At 49.0% G+C, this 19,823-nt stretch overlaps 1 protein-coding gene and 1 long non-coding RNA gene across 3 annotated transcripts in view; one reads left to right on the top strand and one right to left on the bottom strand.

Moving 5' to 3' along the window:
• GATA6 (GATA binding protein 6) overlaps nt 1-17,809 on the bottom strand; it is a 41,092-nt gene extending 23,283 nt beyond the window's left edge. Inside the window, exons 1-2 of one of the 2 annotated variants that reach the window (XM_072998842.2) lie at nt 16,907-17,809; nt 13,586-14,617 (exon numbers count right to left, since the gene is read on the bottom strand). In XM_072998842.2, the coding sequence (XP_072854943.2) occupies nt 13,586-14,543 (958 nt within the window). In that variant the 5' untranslated portion in view covers nt 14,544-14,617; nt 16,907-17,809. Of the gene's footprint in view, nt 1-13,585; nt 14,618-15,967; nt 16,619-16,906 lie in introns of those variants that run through there. The other variant, XM_072998843.2, reaches the window with a different exon arrangement.
• On the top strand, nt 11,868-13,443 carry LOC144588972 (uncharacterized). The gene is made up of 2 exons (XR_013544765.1): nt 11,868-11,968; nt 12,720-13,443. It is a non-coding gene; the product is annotated as an uncharacterized LOC144588972 (long non-coding RNA).
• Nucleotides 17,810-19,823: the final 2,014 nt, after the last annotated feature.

Genomic DNA, 19,823 nt, shown 5'->3' with positions numbered 1-19,823 from the left:
ATTTTAGGTTCTAGGGACAAGGATGGGAGAGAGAGAGAGAGACAGAACAGAATGTTATCTATTAATTCTCTACTGTATATATTTACCTCTCTCTCTCTCTCTCTCTCTCATTCTGTTTCTGTGTATCTGCAACTTAGTAGAGAAATCTCTCTTTCTTTCTCTCTCTCTCTCCCCTGCTTGCTCTCATTGGAATTTAAACAACAAATAAATCTCAGCTGTTCTTATGTGCTGTCAATCCACCTCCGACTTAGGCGGGACCCTCCCAATAAGTGACCTCCAAAATGTCCTGTCACTAACAGCTCTGCTCAGCTCTTGCTTCCTTTACAGATTACAAAGTAAAGGAATGTGGGATGTATCAAATATAGTTGGGTATAAACAGATTTATTTCTCTATGGTGTTATATACCGGGTGCCATCAAGTTAAAACCAATTTATAGTGCCCCTAACAGGGCTTTCAAACTAAGTGAAATATTGAAAGAGTAGTTTTACCTGTTTAATTCCTCCCTAAATGAGTTTGCATGGCCAAGCAGGGATTCAAACCCAAGTCTCCTCAGTCCTAGTCTTTCATTCTCTCTACTAGTCCACACAAGGTATCATAATCTATGATGTGCCCCATATACATGGAATTTAATAGGAAAATATGTTACCATATTAAGGAATTTTGGGTCTTGGTAAATCACAGCAGTTGAAGGGGAGATCACCACTAAGTCGCCCGCTCCCAACCCTCCAAATAATTCAACACAACACAAAGGTTGCTAAGGACAGGAAACAGGCACCAATTTCACCATTTGCCCCAACTGGGTGTTGATGCTGGGAATCTTCAGTCAGCCTTTACAGCAGGGAACCACAGGCTGGAAGATCTGCCCCGGGCAATCCCTCCCCCTCTCGGGAGCCTTCAAAGTGCTCTTTCCAGAACTACAAACAGTTCCAGTCCTGAGCTTCACTCTTTTTTTTCCAGTGAAGGTACTGGTGGTGGGAGGTGTGTACGAGAGAAGCGAAAGCTTTTCTAACCCTTCCTGCAATTTCTCTGCTGCAACAATGATCTTTGCATTTGGATAGCACATTCTACATGTCCTCCTGAGGCAACCACAGTCTTTCGGAAGACATGGATCAAGCCTTCCCTTTAAGAAGTTGAGCCGGCAAAACATATTTTTAAATGGAGGAGGTGGCAGCGGCACTGAGATTCCTCCTGGTTTCACAACCCTGTTATTCTCCCTGCAAATACGCAAGCATGCATTTGTTATTGATACACTAATACCTCCCCCACCATTCAAAGAGTCTTGTGGCACCTTAGCTATGAGCCATTGTTGATGCCAAAAGCAAGTTTCATCAGATATATCTACAGTCCCTAGACATTTTGCGCTACATAAAAGTTGGTAGCCTTCAAGGTGCCAGAAGGCCCTTTTTTGTTGTTGTTGCAACAGAGAGATGACCTCTGGCAATTGTAAATTAACTTTCTTCCAAATAAAGATGGCAACCTACCCTGGAAGGATGGAGGCAGGTGAATAAAGAGAATCCAAAAATGTCACCTAGGCTGCAAATCCTACACTCAGTTACCTGGGAGTAAGCTCCGTTGAGTTCAGTAGGGGAGGAACTTTCAAGCAAATGCAAATGGGATCGCAGTATTAAACACTTTGTCAATCTTATTATGTACATTATTCTGGTATTTTTACCATCAAGACAGATCTTGATTTTTAACTACCTTGATTTCAGGGGAAATGGCTCAGCCATTAAGAGAACTGGATATGAATTGTTACCAGGATTTTTAGGGAACTCAAGTTGATGCAAAAGAAAATTGTGAAAGACCTCCTTGGAAGTGAAGGTGAAGAAGGGCAAGGTGTCAATGTTACCAGGAAAGACCATGAGAAAAGGAGTCACCTGGAGAACGGGTAAATTTCAAGCTTAATTTAAAATGAGGGTCACCTTTGCCAGTCAAGAAAGAAAAGTGATAGGTAGATTGATAGAGAATGACAACCACTTAAAGTGGACATATGTCTTCAGTCCAATAAATCTGCACACCTTTACTGAAAAGTAAGTTCCATTATGATCACTAGTAGTTACTCTCAAAGTATCAGTAAAGATAACCTCAGACTCTGTACAATTTAGCCCCACGCAATATGCTGGAATTCACTGCAGAGTTAACCTGCTTATGAAAAACTGCTATATCAGTGCAATGGACATCTAGTCTATGCTTCTGAGTATAAATGCCTTGAAATACGTTCCATTGTGTTGGTTGGATAGCTCAGTGGTTTAGGTACCTGGCTGTGGAGCCAGAGGTTGGGAGTTCGATTCCCCACTGTGCTTCCTAGAAGAGAACAGTCAGCCTCCATGGCCGTGGGAAAGCTGCACAGTCCCAAGATTGGCCCAGAAGAAACGTAAACCACTTCTGTCTATTCTCTACCTTGAAAACCCTGGAAAGGGTCAACATAAATTGGAATCGACAGCACACAATACATACATGCATACATTCCACTGAAATCCATGAACAAGAATCCTTACAATCAGGCTGCAAGCCTTCTTGGCTTTGTTTAAAATCTGATCATAATGTTAAGGTGAAAGCTTGTATGCTAATTCTAAATACATCTGGTGCACTCTGTGCTTCTTAACCAATTATCCTGTACTTTCAGACAGGGATATTTTGACTCAGCTGGAAACAGGGTAACCCCACCTGTGTGGCAGCACAATCAGCTGACCATCTTCTGAGGGCTCAGTCAGGAAAATATTTCCACTGACCTCAAAAAGAAGGCCTCCCCTTCATCCACCCAGGCCTGGTGGAATTTTCCCCATTTATTTATCTAAGGAAATAAATGTGAGCCATGCAAGAACATGAGGGTTGCTCAAATATCTAAGGCTTACTTTGAAGTTAACTGGGTTTTCAACCCTACTGTGGAATTTTTTTTAGTGACTATAAATATTGGGATTATATCAGAATATTAGATTTTGAAGGTGAATTGGAACCGGAAATCTGGATGAATTATATACCAAAGGGGGAGACTGGTTTGTCTGTTCTTGCAAAAATGAGCCTTTAAAGATGAATGGACTTCTTCATGGATTTACAGTCCATTCCTCAGTTCATCTTATCTCAAGTCCAAGAAAGTTGATGCCTCAGGGGGGGAAATTATTTACGCTCTGCACCTTTACCCACATGCTTGGGAGTGGGACTTCCCAATACAAAAACAAAACAGAACTATTGTGGCAACTTTAAGACTAACAGATTTATTTCAATCCACTTTTTCAGACACAAAGCGTGCAGTATATTTGCTGCTAGTTTATATACAGTGTACACGGTGTAGGGACAGGAGCAGGATGAAGTGGAAGGAAAAACGAGAAGCAGAAAATGACAAAGGCATATTAGCAGTTTCCAATATGGCAATTGATACAGGCAGTGAACATTTATGCTCCTTGTCATCCTAACATCAGTGCAAATCTAGCAGTAGGTAGACGCAACTGACTTGAGTTTTATGGACTTGGTCATCTCAGCACCTTGACCAATCTTCATCTGTCCTAACCTAATCTTTCCCAATTTTTATGAATGGAAAACTCATGCATCCTCCAAAACAGCCACCTAAATGAGCAAACTTTCCGTAGTACATTGCACCTAGCCAAGATCTACTCGTGTTTTCCTAAGCTGGAAACTAATGTGATCCACCATTGCTACCGAAGAGATTCCTTTCCTCCAGGAGTTTAGTTTGGGAATGGTAGATTTTTGAGTATCTGGTGTCTCCTCTGGAAAATAGGTCCCGTTTTCTCTTTCCTCCGCTTGCTTGCTCGCCGCCTTTCCCCTCCGTGGGGCCCGATTTCCAGGGAATCCGGCGCCGGTCGATTAAAAGGGCAGCCCTGGGCTCCAGGAATGGCAGCAAGGACTGCGCTGCCGGCGGGCCTTTTCTTTCGACCTGCTTTTCCTGGCATTATTTTCTGGCGCTGGGGCGATTAACCGGGCACACCAGAAAGTGAAAGGGATCTCGTAAATGTCAGCCAGCCTTTGGAGCTCGTGGCTGAACCACAAACACCGGGAGGAGAGTCTAAGGAAGCCCTGGGGCTGCGGAACCCGGCTCTCCGTTCCCTTCCTCCCCCCCCCTGCTTTCCCAAAGATCGCCTCTTTCCGCGCCGCGTTCCCGAAAGGGGCGCAAGAGGCGCGCAAATCGGAGCCGGCGGGCGCGCTCGCCTTACCGCAAACTCAGACTGGATCTTGGAAACGTTCCTTTTGTGTGTGTATGTGGGGTGAACTACAGCTCGGGGAAGCCCCTCTCCAGTATGTCCGGTTATAGTCTATAAAAGCACGTTTTGTCCGCGCTCTCCCTCGGACTGGGGTTTTGAACGTCTCCTGACCACGGGAGCCAGCGCAGTTCGAGACGGGCCGGCTCCGGCAAAGTTCTCCCTTCTTCAGAGCAAGGGGGGGGGGGGGGAGAGATGATTTCGCCAAAGCGATAACAAGCCTTCCCGCTCCTCCTTTCCCTACAACAGATGAAAATATTTGGGCTTCTAAAAACTAAGCACAAATAATAATTCCCGGTCTCTGCCCTGCTTGCCTTCACAACGGGCCTGTAAGCAGACCCTTAAAGGTTCTCCTTTGATCCACGGGCGACCTCGGGCCGTTTCAAGGATCCCTGATGGGGTGAGATTTTCAGGTCCACCCACAACCGTATGGGACGCTTAGGACTTAAAATCAAAGCCCCCGAAATGGTTTGTATTATATTTAGGGAAACCTGATCGCAGACACAAATTAATAAACATACACGTCAGCGTTAAATACTTCATTTGGAAAAAAGTCTCGTTCGTTGCAGTGGTTTCAGATCTGACCCACTTTGTCCAGGACAATGGAAAAAGGATTTATCCTCCTGTTTAATTTACTGTAAAGGATTCGATTACTGCATGCGTCATCTATTTTCCTTTGATTTAAGTTTTTTAAGCAACTTGTTTATTGTACATATTTATTTATTTATTTATTTATTTATTTATTTATTTAATGCAAAGTTTTGGGTTTCACAAGATACCTGCCTCTGTGATCTGGTATAACTGCACAACTGGGTCGTTGATCTGCCTTTTAAACACAGGTACTCTTCCGAAGCAGAATTCAATTTACAATCTGTACCCATCTCTTGACGGCAGTTAAAGTGATTTACCGTTTCTTATTTGGACTAATTGATCACGAAAGCTTGATTCTCTCTCAATCTTTCTTTCAATATCCCCGAAGCTGGCATCCACATTAATACAATTTATTTTCGTGGTGATAATTGGAAGTTGAAGTCGAGTTTATTTTAATCACTTCCTTGATAGATGCCTTTAATTCAATGAGATGGTGGGTATGGGAGCTTAGACGGATTATCATGGAACTCCTTATGGGAACAAGTTTTAAAATTGTACTTAGTCATGAGTGAATGAAATTAATCTAGTTCAGGCCCATGTTTCAAAATTCTATCTTGGCACACTGTATTGTTCTAAACCATTGTTCTATTTAGATCTGAGAAGAACTTGCAGAATTTTAAATTGCATAAAGTGGCTTCCTCCCCAACTGGCCAGGGTGATTCCAAATGACTTTCACTCCTAAAATTGTTAAGGAACTTTCCCGGCACTCCTTAAATACACAAGAAGATGCATTATAACAGTTCCAATATTGGTCCATCTAGCTCGGATTTATGTCTTAACTGACTGGCAGCATCTCTTCAGGTTTTTAGGAATCTCCCTTGGTTTGAAATACTTCTTCTGCACCATTAGATCTCTCTTCAGAAAATCAGGAAGCAAGTGCAGAGGTATTACAGAAACCTTGAAATGATCTATGTATTCACATCAATTTCACAAATTGTGTGCACAATTCTACTTGATGCAGAAACATGCATTATGAGCATCTTCATCTTCATTACAGTATTAATTTAATCCATACTAAACAGGTAGGGTACCTTTCTATGTTACTGAAATCTTTATTTCATGGCTTTTGAGGAGGGACTGGATCAGGGCCACATTCAGTTCTATTTTATTCTATGTCATGTTTAAAACTAGGTTTCTCAATATACACATGGCCATTTCCAAGATAAATTGTTAGCAGACGAGGGAAACAAAAGTGCCTAGAACAAAAGTACGGCTGAAATGGTCTTTCCTGTTACTGCACCTGCTCTCCCAAAACAGCACTCCGTGTAGTACTTTCTAAGGAATTGATCATATACAGTGTTTGTGATCCAAAGACTCCCTCATCGTGACCTGGGGTTCCTCAGTACAGGATCTGGATAAGTTCCTTTCGTGGACAACAAGCCCCTAAATCTTGCAGCCAGAATGCTAAGTAGCCAGGCTAGCAGGTGCATTCTGGAACTTGTAGTCCAGATGGCAATTTCTCCAACCTCTGCCCCACAAATTGGGCATGAAATCTCTCCACTGTTTATTGAAAATATGTATACCCCACTTTTCTCCTGAAGAGGACTCAGGGTGGCTTACAATATTATTCCCACTGTCACCACCTTTCAGCAGTATTACTTTGTATGCAAAACATTTCCCTAAGTGCTGAAAGAATCTGCACAACTACCTATAACAATTAGGTGGACCATTATGATCTTAGCATTAAAGAGATAATAAAGATCCTCCTAACCACCTAATTAGGTAAGTCACGATGATGATAACAATAGTAAAGGTTGGGGATTTCAGAGAGGGAGACGTGTTCCTCCATTTCAGCATGTGTGATAAAAGCAAAGTGAAACCAAAAACATCTGTAACACCAACAGATTTTTTTCAATGTGACCGTTCACGGTTTAAAATCCACTTCCTCAGCCACCAGACTGGGACCAGTCTAAGCCATTCGCTCTGTTCAGAAAATCACCATCCTTCACCAGCTACAAAAGTAGCTTGCCATCCTATGCAGTGTGATTTATTTATTTATATTTTATTTATTCAAATTATTTATATGCCACCTTTCTCTTTATAGGGATTGGAGTCCTCTTCTAAAAGATCTGAAGGCCAGACAGATACCACCTACAGGACCCAGAGGTTGCACTCCCCTTTGGATAACAATCCCCAGAATTCCCAGCCTGTATTGCCAGCAATCAAGAAGTGCAGGTGTTGTAGTCCAAAACATCTGGAGTATCAAATATTCATCACCTCTGATGAGAATTATTGCCAAATAATACTTAGTGATGTTGTTGTAGTAAGTATATAGTCGATTGTTGTAAAATGCAATAATGACAAAAAAACACTGCAGGCTTGGGTTTTTGAAGATGTTCCCTATGCTGACAGAACAGTAGAGAAACCTAAGCAACATAGATGTGACTGAGAAGTTTAGTAGCCGAGAAAGTTTATCTAACACAGAGTATCCCATACATAGCACAACAGCAGCAAATTCTTTCCAGGTTTCTGTTGCATTTCCACATTTCTATTACCTTGTAGCTTTGTATTTTCTTGTCTATTTATAATGAATGTATTGCTGTTTAAACAATTGAGATTTGTGCTGGGTACCGAAAATGGCACCCCAGTTCTGAATGCATTATATTAAAATAAGCGGCACTAAATTGCCTCTGAAACCAGGATTGTTTGGGAAGGGGCCTTTCAAGAAGGGAAGGTTTGCGAACCCATGTATACCAATAAACCACTTTCCGTGCAACATCTGAAGTATATTTTGAAGTGGAAGAAAAACATAACAAGAACTTGGTTTAGGGCTCCTTCTCATACTTTCAGTTTCAATCTTAGGGACACAAATTAAGGGTGATTGATGCGTGATTTTCTTAAAAGTGGTTGCTGATTAATACCTTACCTTCAAAAAGTGGAATTTGCATTTAAAACTTTGCTCTTCCAGTTACCTCTATTTTGAGTAGAACTACCTTAGGTAAGGTACCAAGGGCTGTCATCCTAAAGAGACTTTAGTTAGTTATATGCCACAAAGTCGGCACCAACTTACAGCAACCCTGATAGGACTTTCAAGGTAAATAAATATTTAAAGTGCAGGCTTTACCAGTTCCACTCTGCCAGTGAGTTTCCAGGGCTAAGTGGGGATTTAAAAATTGGTCTCTAGAGTTCTAGTCCATAATTCTCTCCACTGCACCATATTGGGTACTAGGGAGTAGATCCTATTGAACAAGAAGGAATGAATTTCCAAGTAAAGATGCATAGAATGTTGTTGAATAATATTCCATGACATTGATTCAGCCAGTGTACTGAATTATTTCTGAAATGATATATAAGAGTTTTCTACATTATTTAGTGAAAGGACATTTAAATTTCATTCAGACTTCTTAAAGTTACTGTTTTGGAACACCATCCTGACTCTTCCTGCTTTTTTCTTTTAAACAACACTTCAGTGTTGGGAAACCTGTAATGTTTGTTTAAAAGGTTAAGCCAATCAATCAATCTGCTAAAAAGATGGCAGTTAACTCACTGAACTTTAACCAGCTAAGAGCCTTGGATTTTTTCAGAGGCATTGTCACCTAATTGTGGAAGAAAGAACTATGAAAGACACACAGTTCTGCCCTCTTGACTCTTTAATTTTAAAAATCCTCCCAATAAATATACTGTACTCAGCTACTTTGGAATATTGGAGATGTTAACGCACAGTAAAATCTTATTAGGATTTTAAATCTAAATTATGAACAAACCGAATGCTCTCATTGACATACCCCCAGCCCTTAAAGGGTGAAACATGTAATCTAGCCATGGCTGGGGTGCTTGTGGAAAAAAAAAATCTGGAATCAATCACAAGGGAACAAGTGAAGAGGTATGTGCGTACTGGTGATGTGTTTAACAGGCCCCTGTGTCTCACATCACTTTCTTCTAGCACATAAACTTTTGTGCAAATACCTTTAAAAAGGGGGGGGGGGGTCCTATAATCTGAATAAATATCTTTCCTTGACTCCACTACGATCCTCACTGCCAAACTGGATGACATTATTCACAGAGCTGCATTTGGCAGAAATTTAGTGAGGGCAGAGGGACAACTCTTTATTCTTCCCTTCCTTCCCCCTCCCCCCCCTCGTGCATCGCCCTGTGATCCTGATCACGAGGGCTGCGGGAGGGGGGAATCTGGAAAGTGCAATCCTATGCATATTTACTCAAAGTAAGTGTCATTGTTTTCAGTGAAGGCAATTCCCAGGTAAACATGCGGCTTAAGGAACCTCACGTCCTACAGCGGCATGCCTGCCGGTGACACCAGTCCATTAGCTTTGGAAAAAGGTTCCTGATTGTGGAGACTTTCCGGAGTTTTGCTGCATCGATTTGGCTGCCCTTAGGCAAATGTTTTAAAACAGAAGATTCATATTCCTGATCAATGCTCCCAAAATAAGTTGCTTTTTGCAATGTCATGTTTCAATGCGGGTCTTGCTTTCTGCTCCTCCACTCTGTCTGGAAAGGTTCTCCTCCCATTTTATTTGCCCTGGCTTACCTGAGGCATGGCAACAAGGTGAGAGACACCTCCCTGCTGAAGGTATCTTTAAGAACAACAACACCCATTTTGAATAAAAGTTGAGGTGTTTTTACAGCACTGGTCAAGTGTTGGGAAACTCCCCATGCAGCCTAGTTTCTCCCTCCTGGTTTTAATCCATACATAAAAATTTAATATTTCCTATGCCAGTGGAAATCTATGCCAGGTTCGACCTGGGGGAGTGGGGGAAGAAAGGGCAGAGAGGTTTTCTTTGAAAATGCTTGTTTCCTTTTTGAAAAGCGCTACAGTTAAGCTTAGTGTTCAGAGAAGAGAGGAAGATAGCTAAATACCGACACCTAGACAAAATGAGAGCTCCGTTGTTTCAGAGGTTTCTATGAAAAAGAAGTGGGCAGTTAAATTTTGAAACAGGCAACTGGGCCTAATTTTTAATAAATGAAAAGACACTCATTCCCAAGTAAGTACATTCATAGGATTACTTTCCCCTTGCCAAATAAATTGTTTTTTTTTAAAGTTCTGTTGTGTAATTGAATCTTCAGGCGAGAAATGATCTCTTTCTATCTCAAATAACCCATGTCTCCCTCCATTTAAATTTGTGAAGTTCGCTGCAGGGAACCTTGGAAGTGAATTTCCTCCATTTTTACCCTGAGGGTAAATGGAAACAGTCTTGCTCTTGGATCTCCTGAATGGTTTCCTTAGAATCCAGTCCTCATAAAATCACCTGGGGTGACCAAGCTGGGTATAAATTTTATCTTAAAGTATCTTTCATAAGGAAATGCAAGCATTATTTTATTTCCTGAGCTTGAAATAAGGAGCTGGAAAGGATGGCTTTCGGTCAGCAGAAAGGCAGTGGGGATACGTGTTTTAAACAAGCACCTTCTTGTTATAGAAGAAATATCCACAACAAGTTGTGCAGTTGTACATGGCTGGAAGGGGCAGTTTAAAGGGGGGGGGATGAATTGTTAAAACAAAAATTTCAATTTAAATGCCTGATGAAGAATTTGAACTTAATAAATTTTTGGTAGTGAATAGATAGAGAGGCAGATTCCAAAAATAATACACATCTTTTTTCCACATGTATTTTTTAGGTATTTGATCACAAATTGTCAGGACGAAGTCATTTTAATTATTGAATTAATACCACTGATTGAGCGATTGGAATTGGGAACCTCTGTTGCAAAAAAAAAGTTACTTTCATTATTATAATACTGTAATTATTGTAATGGTTAGAAATCACAAGTTATTTTAATATAAAAGCTGAAATAAAGATGAAAGGCAATAAAGAAACTATAAGAAAGATAATATGGAACTGCAGGACACAAGAATGATGAACTCAGGAAATACTAATACTAATAATACTAATAATACTAATAAACTAATACGATGACGACGACGACGACGACGACGACGACGACGACGACGACTACTACTACTACTACTACTACTACTACTACTACTACTACTACTAATAATAATAATAATAATAATAATAATAATAATAATAATAATAATATATTAATAAGTAGTTGTCCAGTTTCTCTCTCTCTTTTTTTACAATGGGGATCCTTCATTTTAAGCTGTCAGTTTTCCAAACTCCAAAAGCAGAACTGGGATGAAGGCCCCTGCAGGTAGTTCAAATCTCTGACTGAACCGAACTGTGTATCTACTTTATGTCTTCAAATTACTAACACTGGACACCCAAAGTCTAGCCACCCACCTCTTGGAATAATGAAACTTTCTCCCTGAAGTAACTGGGTCTGTACTGGGCTTCCTGAAACCTACAGTCCAGCACACCCTTACTTAGTAGTAAACTTCACTGCAATAAGTGGGAAGGAGTTTTGAACAGACAGATCAAACATTTCACAAAGTTCTATACCAGTGAACCCATTTACTGCTGCAGGTTACTCTGAAGTAGATCCCATTGTGTTCAAGGGAGCTGAAGGTCTCCACTTAGCGTGGTTTAGGACTGTGGCGTGCCTAAAAAGCAGTGTGACTTTAGACAAGCTTGCTTCCTAGCAAATACGTTTGGGATTGCAGCTCTAAAGGACCATTTCCAGTGTTAAAAACAAAATTCCAGCATGCTTTAATATGAGTTTTCAGTTTTTTCTATGCCTCTCCCAAAGGCCAAGGCCTTCTGCAAGTGGATTTACTCAGAGGTGCTGGTCTTCCAAGGAAACGTCCCCCTCCTATTTCCACCATTTATCCGTCCCATCAAACTTCATGGTGTGCCTTCCCACACAAGCCTTTTGAGCACAGTGAAGGGCGAAGTCACCCCGTTCCCAGCATCCACAAACCCAATTTAAGCTCCTGCTTGGGCAGCCCTTGTTGGAAACAGCCGCTTTCCATTGCAAAATGTCCAGACTGTGTTTTTTCCCCCACGGGGGATCAAGCCACTCTCCCTCTAAATGGCGAAGGGGTGGGGGGGGGAAAGAGAGGGAACCTTGCTAACACCACTTTGCCCACTTTGATGATGGCCAGTGAAACCCCTCCCCAATTCATTAAAGAAGGAAGCCCTGCCACCTGGTTCCCACCTCCAGAAAATGACAGACCAGTTGCGAACCTCACTTCATCGCAAAATGCGGGCACAATGCAGTCCCTCTTAAATTAATTCAGCATTTTGGTAAGTGTGATCCAGTCGAAGCCATGCTCAGAACAGGTCCACCCCAGTGAAAAGGATTTTACTCAGAACCGTGGCTAATGTTAGGCCCATCGGTTTGGTGGCTCTGAGCTCCAGTATGACAGAAGCTTGGGTTTTCATTGATGGAGAGAAGCAATTTCTTTTCCTCTTAAAAAGAGCTGGCTGGATAGCTCAGTGCTTTAGGGAGGCTGGCAGTTCGATTCCCCACTGTGCTGCTGTGAATTAGAGCCAGCCTGTGTGGCTTTGGGCAAGCTGCACAGTCCCAGGGCAACCACAAAAGAAGGGAATGGTAAACCACTCCTGAGTATTCTCTACCTAGAAAACCCTGAAAAGGGTCAGAGTTGACTTGATGGCGCATTATTATTATTATTATTATTATTATTATTATTATTATTATTATTATTATTATTATTATTATTATTATTATTATTATTATTATTATTATTATTATTATTATTATTATTAGTAGTAGTAGTAGTAGTAGTAGTAGTAGTAGTAGTAGTAGTATTTAGTATTAGTACTTAGTATTTAGTATTAGTATTAGTATTAGTAGCAGCAGCAGCATTAGTTAGTATTATTCAAAAACACCAGACACAGTTGACCAAATTTAAAAAACCTTTACAAAAAGGTTTACCGTATTATATAACTGATACAAGTTTCAACCAAAAACCTAAGCATCTGTTAAACATCAGCCCAGTATGTATGCTGTTCTTAATATTGCCCTTTTTTGTAGCTCTGACCGTATGATTTCTGAGATCTGCAACTCCTTATGTATGTGAAACTTCTTGATATTGTTCCCAAAGTCCCGATGACTGTGGGGGCCACTGAAGTGCAGGCTGACAGATCGGAGTAAAACCAACGGTGGTTGACACACCTAAAGAAGCGGGCGAGAAGAAGCCCAAGCGGAGCGGAAAGAGAGGGCGAGGCAGGGCCCGCCTCGTCCTTCGGGCTCCTCTGTCTCTCATCTCTAGCAACTTTCCCTGAAGCGAAGATGGAGCACAACCGAGAGACTTGGAGGACGGCAGAGACCAAGGACCGGGCACAGCTCGGGGAAAATGCCAGGATGACAGAGAAAAAGGCTTTGGGGCTTCCTAAAAACGGCGATTTCTGGGTGTGGGGTGCAGCTGGTCTGTCCAAAGCCCAGCGCACCTCCAACTTTTGCTCATGTTTAGGTAAAGACGCTGAAACGGACAGATGTCGAACATTCACAGAAGCCCTTCTGAAAGGCCAACAAATGGTTGTAAAAATGCTGGGGTTCCCCCCACACTTTTGCGTGAATTTGTTAGAATTTGACAACTCCTGGGCTGTTCTCCTTTACGGAGGGCTCTGTGTTAACTACCGAAGACACCGTTTTTCTTTTCTCCCCCGCCCCCAGATCCACTTCGAGGTAGCCTCAATTCTTTCCTTCTGTTCTGTTCGCATCATCATCACCGCCGCCATGATCCTTGCAGCTGAACTCTCACGCCGCCAGAGACGGGCTCTTCCCAGAAAGGGAGCCCCCCCACACACACACACAAAAGAGGGGCGTCCCCTCGGCGCTTCGCAGCGATCCCCCCCCCCGCCGCCGCCGCTCCCTCTGCGCTCCGGACCGGCTCTTACCTGCGGGCGAGGGCCGCACGCCGAGGGGGGCCCCGGGCCGGCTGGAGAGGCAGTGCAGCATGGAGTTGTCGAAGGGGCTGTGGCTCCAGCCCCCCGCCCCGAACTGGGCGCCCACGTAAGGCCCGTAATAGGGTCCGTTGAGGGGCCGCAGCTGCTCGCGAGGGCTGTAGGCGGCCGACTCCCGGGAGGCGCCGGTGGCGGCCGGCGGGCTACTCGCCGCGTAGGCGAAGCGGCCTGAAGCCGGGTGGGCGCAGCCCCCGCCGCCCCCGCCGCCGTAGGAAGGCGCGGGGCTCTCCGGGGCCGCTTGCGGAGGCCAGGCCGACGGCGGCCCGCCCTGCCCGGCGCTGGCGTGGCTCTGCAGGTAGGGCAGCATGGGGCCCACGCGGGTGGTGGGCACGTAGACGGGCGAGCCGGCCGAGGAGGGCACGAAGCCGCCGCCCCCGCCGCCCCCAGGGGACGAGCTGTCGTAGCCGCCGCCGCCGCCGCCCTGGAGGCTCTGCGGGTGCGGGTGATGAGGGGGCGGCGGGTGCGGGTGGTGGTACATGTCCTCGACGGGGGGCAGCGGCGGGGCGGGCGGCAGGGGCGAGGGCTGCCCGGCGGGGTCCGGGCCGAGCTTGGCCGCGGCGCGGCTCGACCAGATGAGCTTGTTGGCCTGGTCGAGGTCGGCGAAGAGCAGCAAGTCCTCCCAGGTGGGCAGGCTGGACGGCGCCGGCGTCAGCGACACGAAGGGCCCCACCAGGCCCAGCGGCGGCGAGGCCGGCAGCCCCCCGCCGCCCGCTCCGGGCTCCTGCTTGAAGGTCCGCGCCGTCGGGGTCCCGCCTCCGCCCGGGGAGCAGCCCGAGGACGAGGAGGGCGACGGCGAGGGGCAGGGCAGCTCCCGGGCCGCGGCGAACGGGTAGGGCGAGTCGTCGGGGCCGCGGCGCTTCAGCAGGCACCAGCCGCCCTCAGCCAGGGCCATCCAGGCCCGCGGCGCTCGGCTCCCGCTCGGCTCCGCGGCGGCGGCGGCTCCTCCTCCTCCTTCCCGGCTAGCCTCTGCGAAAGCAAAGCGGACCGCCAGTTAGCTGGGCCCCAAATCCAGCAGCCCCTGGGCGTCGGTGTCCTCTGGGCCCACCCCCCTGCCCACCCCCCTCCTTCCCTCCCTCCCTCCCTCCCTCCCTCCCAAGACTCTCCGTCCTGACTGCTCACGAGAACGGCCTCTGGGAGCGTGCAGAGTGCTTTTCTCGGCAAGCCCGCACAGCAGGCCGGGCAATTGAAACCAGAGCCCGCGCGAGTGAGGCTTGCCCCGCGCTCCTCGGCACCTCTAGTCTCTCCCGTGCCTCCAAACCCACACCATTCGTAGGCGGAACTATCAACGCACGAAACAGGCGAGTTTGCCGTGTTGGCCCAGAACTCCGGCTAGAATACGGCTTTGAAAAATGAAAGAAGTCCGGGCAAAGGCACGGCAACCATTTGCGAATGTACGAGGCGCTGCCGTCCACGGGCTAGAAACCTTACACACCGTCCCCGTGGAGAGGGCCCCCCCTGGAACAGCTGGAAGCGCCGCCGGCCGCCCCCTGCCGCCGGTCGCCTGCTGGCCCTCGGGCGCTCTTGGAGGGCCTCGTTGCCGGAGGGACAAGAAAAGGCAAATCCGAGCGAGCCTCTTCTGACGTCGTGACTTCCCTTGGGCTGCAAGGCCAGTTCGGATCCTATTTCTCCCAAAAGATCCTCGGACCCTCCGGCCACCCCCGCCCTCCCCTGGCCTTTGTTTGCCGCTTCCGTAAAACGGAGCCGCGGTGCCTGCCAACCTGCCCGCCGGAACCCAAGCGAGCGAGCACCTCCGCGTCCTGGGCCCCTTGGGGGAAGCCCGGAGAACGCGTCGCGCCTGCGCTGCCCTGGAGGAGGGGGGAAAGCGAAGGACCTCCGCGCACCCTCGGGGCCCTTTCCCGGGTCAGGGATGCCTCCGGCCGGCCCCGATCCCTCGGCCGGCGCGCAGCCAGCCCTGCGTCCACTCCCTGCCTTGCCGAAGAAGAAGCCAGGGCTGAAAGCAGAAGAGGGGCGTGGGCGCTGAGCAGACCCCCCCACCCCCCCACCCCCACCCCCAGACGCCTGCCTTCTCTTTCCTTCACTTCGGCTTCAGGCAATGAGTCACTGGGTTTCGTTCCAGAATGAAAACAATTAGTCATACAATTAAAAGGGCTGGACGGGTGGAGGTCTCGCGCGTTAAGCGCGCAGCCGTGTAGACCCCAGACGTGGCCGGCTTGGCCGGGGTTGGCCCAAGAAATCTTCCCGCCTGAGGCCCAGGAGCAAAGGGCAGCCCCCTCCCATCCACAACCAACTCCCCAGAGCCAGGCAAGAGGTGAAGCAGACCCCCCCCCCCTTTCCCTTGCCATCGAATTACAACACCTAGTGTAAGGGCGGCTCTTGGGAGCGTCTCCCGCTTGAGGCGCTTCCCTCCCGGCGCCTAAGGGCAGCGCTGGCCCGGAGCTCCGCCGAGGACGGGCGCTGGGGCGGCCAGGCGGCGTCTCCCGGTCAGGTTCAAGACGGACGATGTCCCGCGCCCACGGAGAAACGGCCCCGATCGCCCCGGCCGAAGGAGGGGAGGGCGCGGCGCCTCCTCAAGGGGAGGAGGAGGAGGAGGAGGAGGAGGTCGGTGCCAGCCGGCACCACCTGGCCTCCGGTCCCTCCCTTCCCGCGGTCGGCCAAGGGAGTCGCGGCCAGTTCCAAGCCGCGAGGCGCCGCGGCACACCTTCGCCCGGGCATCCATCGCCCAGCGAGAGGGAGAGCCCGAAACCCCTCGGCCCCGCCGCTGCCCTCCGCGGCCTCGGGCTGGCGGAGAGAAAACCGGCCGCCGCGATCCAGCCAAAACTCGGGCGAACAGAGGGAGGGAGACGGCAGGCCATCCCGCCTCTTCCCCCTCCCCCCGGGACCAAGGCGACCCGCGCAAACCGCCCGCCAGCGCCCCGAGGAGCCCCGAGGGCCGCAGGCACCCTCGGCCGAGTCCCGCCGTCGCTGGCCGGAGGCTCCCGCCCGCCCTTGCCCTCCGCGGAGCCCCAATTCCACCGAGAGAGGCCCGCGCCACCTCGCTCACTCGCTCGCTCGCTCTTGCGCTCTCTTTCTCTCCCCTCGGGGGGGGGGGGAGAAGAGAAGGGCGATAAGGAGGCGATAAGAGCCCCGCGGGGCTGATAAGGCGGCCAGGCAGAAGAAGAGGAGGGTCCGCCGGCCTGAGGCGGGTGCTGGCGGGCGGCCTAGTCTGGCCCAGAAGGAGCCCCAAGAGTGGGTGCTTCCCCCCCTCCCCAGCCTCCAGCCCCCCCCTCCGGCCGTCTCGCAGGGCCCCCGTCGCACCTCGCGGGCGCCGTCAGGGCGGATCGGGCTCCCAGCCTGCGCTCCTCGGTCTGGCCCCGCTCGGCGGGTGGCGAGGCGGCCGAGTCCAAGCTGGAGCAGAGCGGCGGCGGCCGAGGCTCCGGCGAGCGGTCAATGTCTAGCGAGGCGAGAGGAGGCGCCTCTCGCCGCCGGGCCGGAAAAGTGCAACCAGCCAGTCCTGATTGGGAGCCCTCGGCAAACATTCCGCGGAGGGGGCGGCGGGCGGGAGAGGGTAGCGCCTGCTCTTGGCGGGGGTGCCCGTCCCGGGCCCAGACCCCCCCCCCCCGCCCTCGGCGGGGGAGAGGCGATGCCCTGGCCAGGGTTGCGGGGCGGGGGGGGGGGAACGGAGAGGGAAGGGAAGGGGACAAGCCCGCGGGCCAGCCCCAGGAAAGCCCAGGAAGCTGGCGTGGCCCAAACGGCCAACCTCCGAGCCCTGCTAACTCCCCAGCACCAAAATGAGGGGGTCCCATGTTCGTCATTTGGTTGCTTTTATTAAGAGGACTTTAAATAAAGCGTCTTTTTTTAATATAACGCCTAATACAGCGTGTGATTTTTCTTTCTTTTTTCCCCTCATCAATTCTCATCAATGTTTTAAAATGTGTGTGTTTTTTTTTTAACGAAAGCAGCAAAGAATTAAACTATTCTGCGATTCTACTTTGAACTCCAATGTGCTTGGTGGACGGGCTTTTCCTCGGCTCTCTTTTTTTCCACGTGTCTTTCTTGGTTACCCCTCCTCCAAGATCGGCGCTCTGCGAAAACTCAGGAGTCCGGGGGAGTCGTGGGAGGGGTGTTCTGACACGCTTCGGGGTCGGGGGCGCAGGTCAAAAGGCCGCGGGGACGTGCTTCATAGGCTCCATCTCAGCGGCCAGGTCGGTCCTTTCCCCTTTCATTTCGGCGTGTGAGTGTGAACCTCTCTCTCCCTCCCTCTCTCTCCCCCCCCCCTCGGTCCGTCCCTTTCTGTCTTTCCCTCGCCTTCCCCCCTCTTATCTCCCCTGCATAGGAACTGATACGGTACTTAGCAGAAAAGTGACTGGAAATTAAAACACGGTCTTTCCTCCGGGGTTATCAACGAGGTATCTGTCATAATCAGTTCATGCAGACAGTGGACAGTTGGGAGTCCAGGCGTGGGTTCCTCCGACAGACACAACTCTGAAATCCGCTGAGAGCGAGACTTAGAGGGAGTTTTGGGGAGAAAGAGAACGGCAAGATGCAACTTTGTCTGTTAAGGGGAAGGGGCGGTTGCGCGGTTGTTTCTTTCCGCGGTGAGAGAAACCTTCGCCCATAAGACGACGACCTGTGTAGATTCTGAGGATTAAATGTTGGCCCACGAAAGCAAAAGAAAATCAGAAGTGATTGGAGGGCGATACCTTTTTTTTTTTTTTGGATCACAAAAGGGTGCAAACTTTTACGTTCTCCAGAAATGTTCATAAGGTTATGTGGTATTTTTAAAAAATAGGAAAGGGAAAGAAGCTACAAAGGCTAAGCACTGCTGGGAATAATTTTTCTTTGCAGGATGGACGTACAGGCACGTAAAAGCACGGGGAAAATACCACATAATGTAATACTGATAAATTTGTAGATTGCTCTACAAGTGCATCCCCCCCCCCCAAAGTGTTACATATATATTTCCCGGTGCGAATATGTTGCCTCTTATTTTAAATGTTATCTTCGAAAGACAAAATAATATTGCAATCCTTGGCTCCTCTACTCAAAAGGAAGTCATAGTGTGCTTAATAACATTTACTTCCAAGTAAATTTTTACGGGGTTGCGCAACTTGGAAATATTGTAAGGCCCGCCTTTGGATCATAAAAGTATGCAAACTTTTGAGTTTTTCAGAACCGTTCAGTAAAAATGGGGGGGGGGCCGTTTCCGGATGAAGACGATAAACAGAAGAAAATGACACCAGGCAACAATTGATATAAATCTAAATAAAATAAATCGAGCTATTATAATTGACGATTGCCACAGTCTGTGGGGGTGGGTGGGGAAACAGCTTATTAGGGGCAGTAGAAGAGTCTTTGAATTCAATGTATTTTGGTCATTTTTGCGCACTAACATTTCTTAGAATGCGGGGTTTTGTTTCCCTGGCAGCCGAATTCCCCGCCCGGCGAAGTCTGGGGCCGAGCCCTGGCCTCCGACTGGGGTAAGCCCGGAGCACCCCTTCCTTCGGCCACGCGTGTCGGCGGGCGTCCAGACACGCGCGGAAGTCCCGCGCAAACCTCCGCCCCAAGCGACCAAATCCCAGCCCAGGCCAGCCTTCCGTCGTTCCGGCTCCGTCGGAAGACCCACTCCTTTGGCTTGGCAGTCGAGGAGCGGCCGGGGTGGGGTGGGGCGGTTATTGGCTCGGTCAGATCGCCCGGTTTTCTGCCCTGGCCCCCGATGCACCCTTCATTTGTGGGCCGGGAAGGAAGCCACGCGGTGGTCGTGGCCGCGAGTCTTGGGGAGGGAAAGGGCTCCTTGCGGATCCCCGGGGGCCTGAAAGGCGAGGTTTGCGGGAGGGAGAGGAGGTCCCAGCGAAGCTCCTGCCCCTCTCCCCACCCCAACTCCGGCCCCGCCGGTGCCAGGAGAGAGACAGGAGTGATGGTCTCCCGGAGGGCGGGCTTCGGGCGCCCGGCTTCAAGGTGACCTGCCGCTTGAACCGGCCGCCGGCCCACCTTCATCGTTGTCTGCCCGGGACAAGGGCCGCTGCGGCAGGACCGACCCCTCAAGGGGAGGCCCTGAAGGCGATCGGGGTCACTTGCCTGCCGGCCCACCCTCTGGGCTTGGCCACCCTTCGCCCTGGGCGCAGTCCCAGCACCCGGAGTGGGACGCCAGGAGACCCTCGCCTCGGAAACGGGACAGGGCAGGACCGAGCGATCCTCTGTGCTGATGGAAATCATCTCCCCAGCCCCAGGAACC

The sequence above is a fragment of the Pogona vitticeps genome, chromosome 4 (assembly GCF_051106095.1).
Source record: "Pogona vitticeps strain Pit_001003342236 chromosome 4, PviZW2.1, whole genome shotgun sequence".
In the NCBI taxonomy this organism is placed as follows: Eukaryota; Metazoa; Chordata; class Lepidosauria; order Squamata; family Agamidae; genus Pogona; species Pogona vitticeps.
Note: the sequence above shows the minus strand (reverse complement) of the source record. Positions and strands in the feature narration are given on the sequence as shown.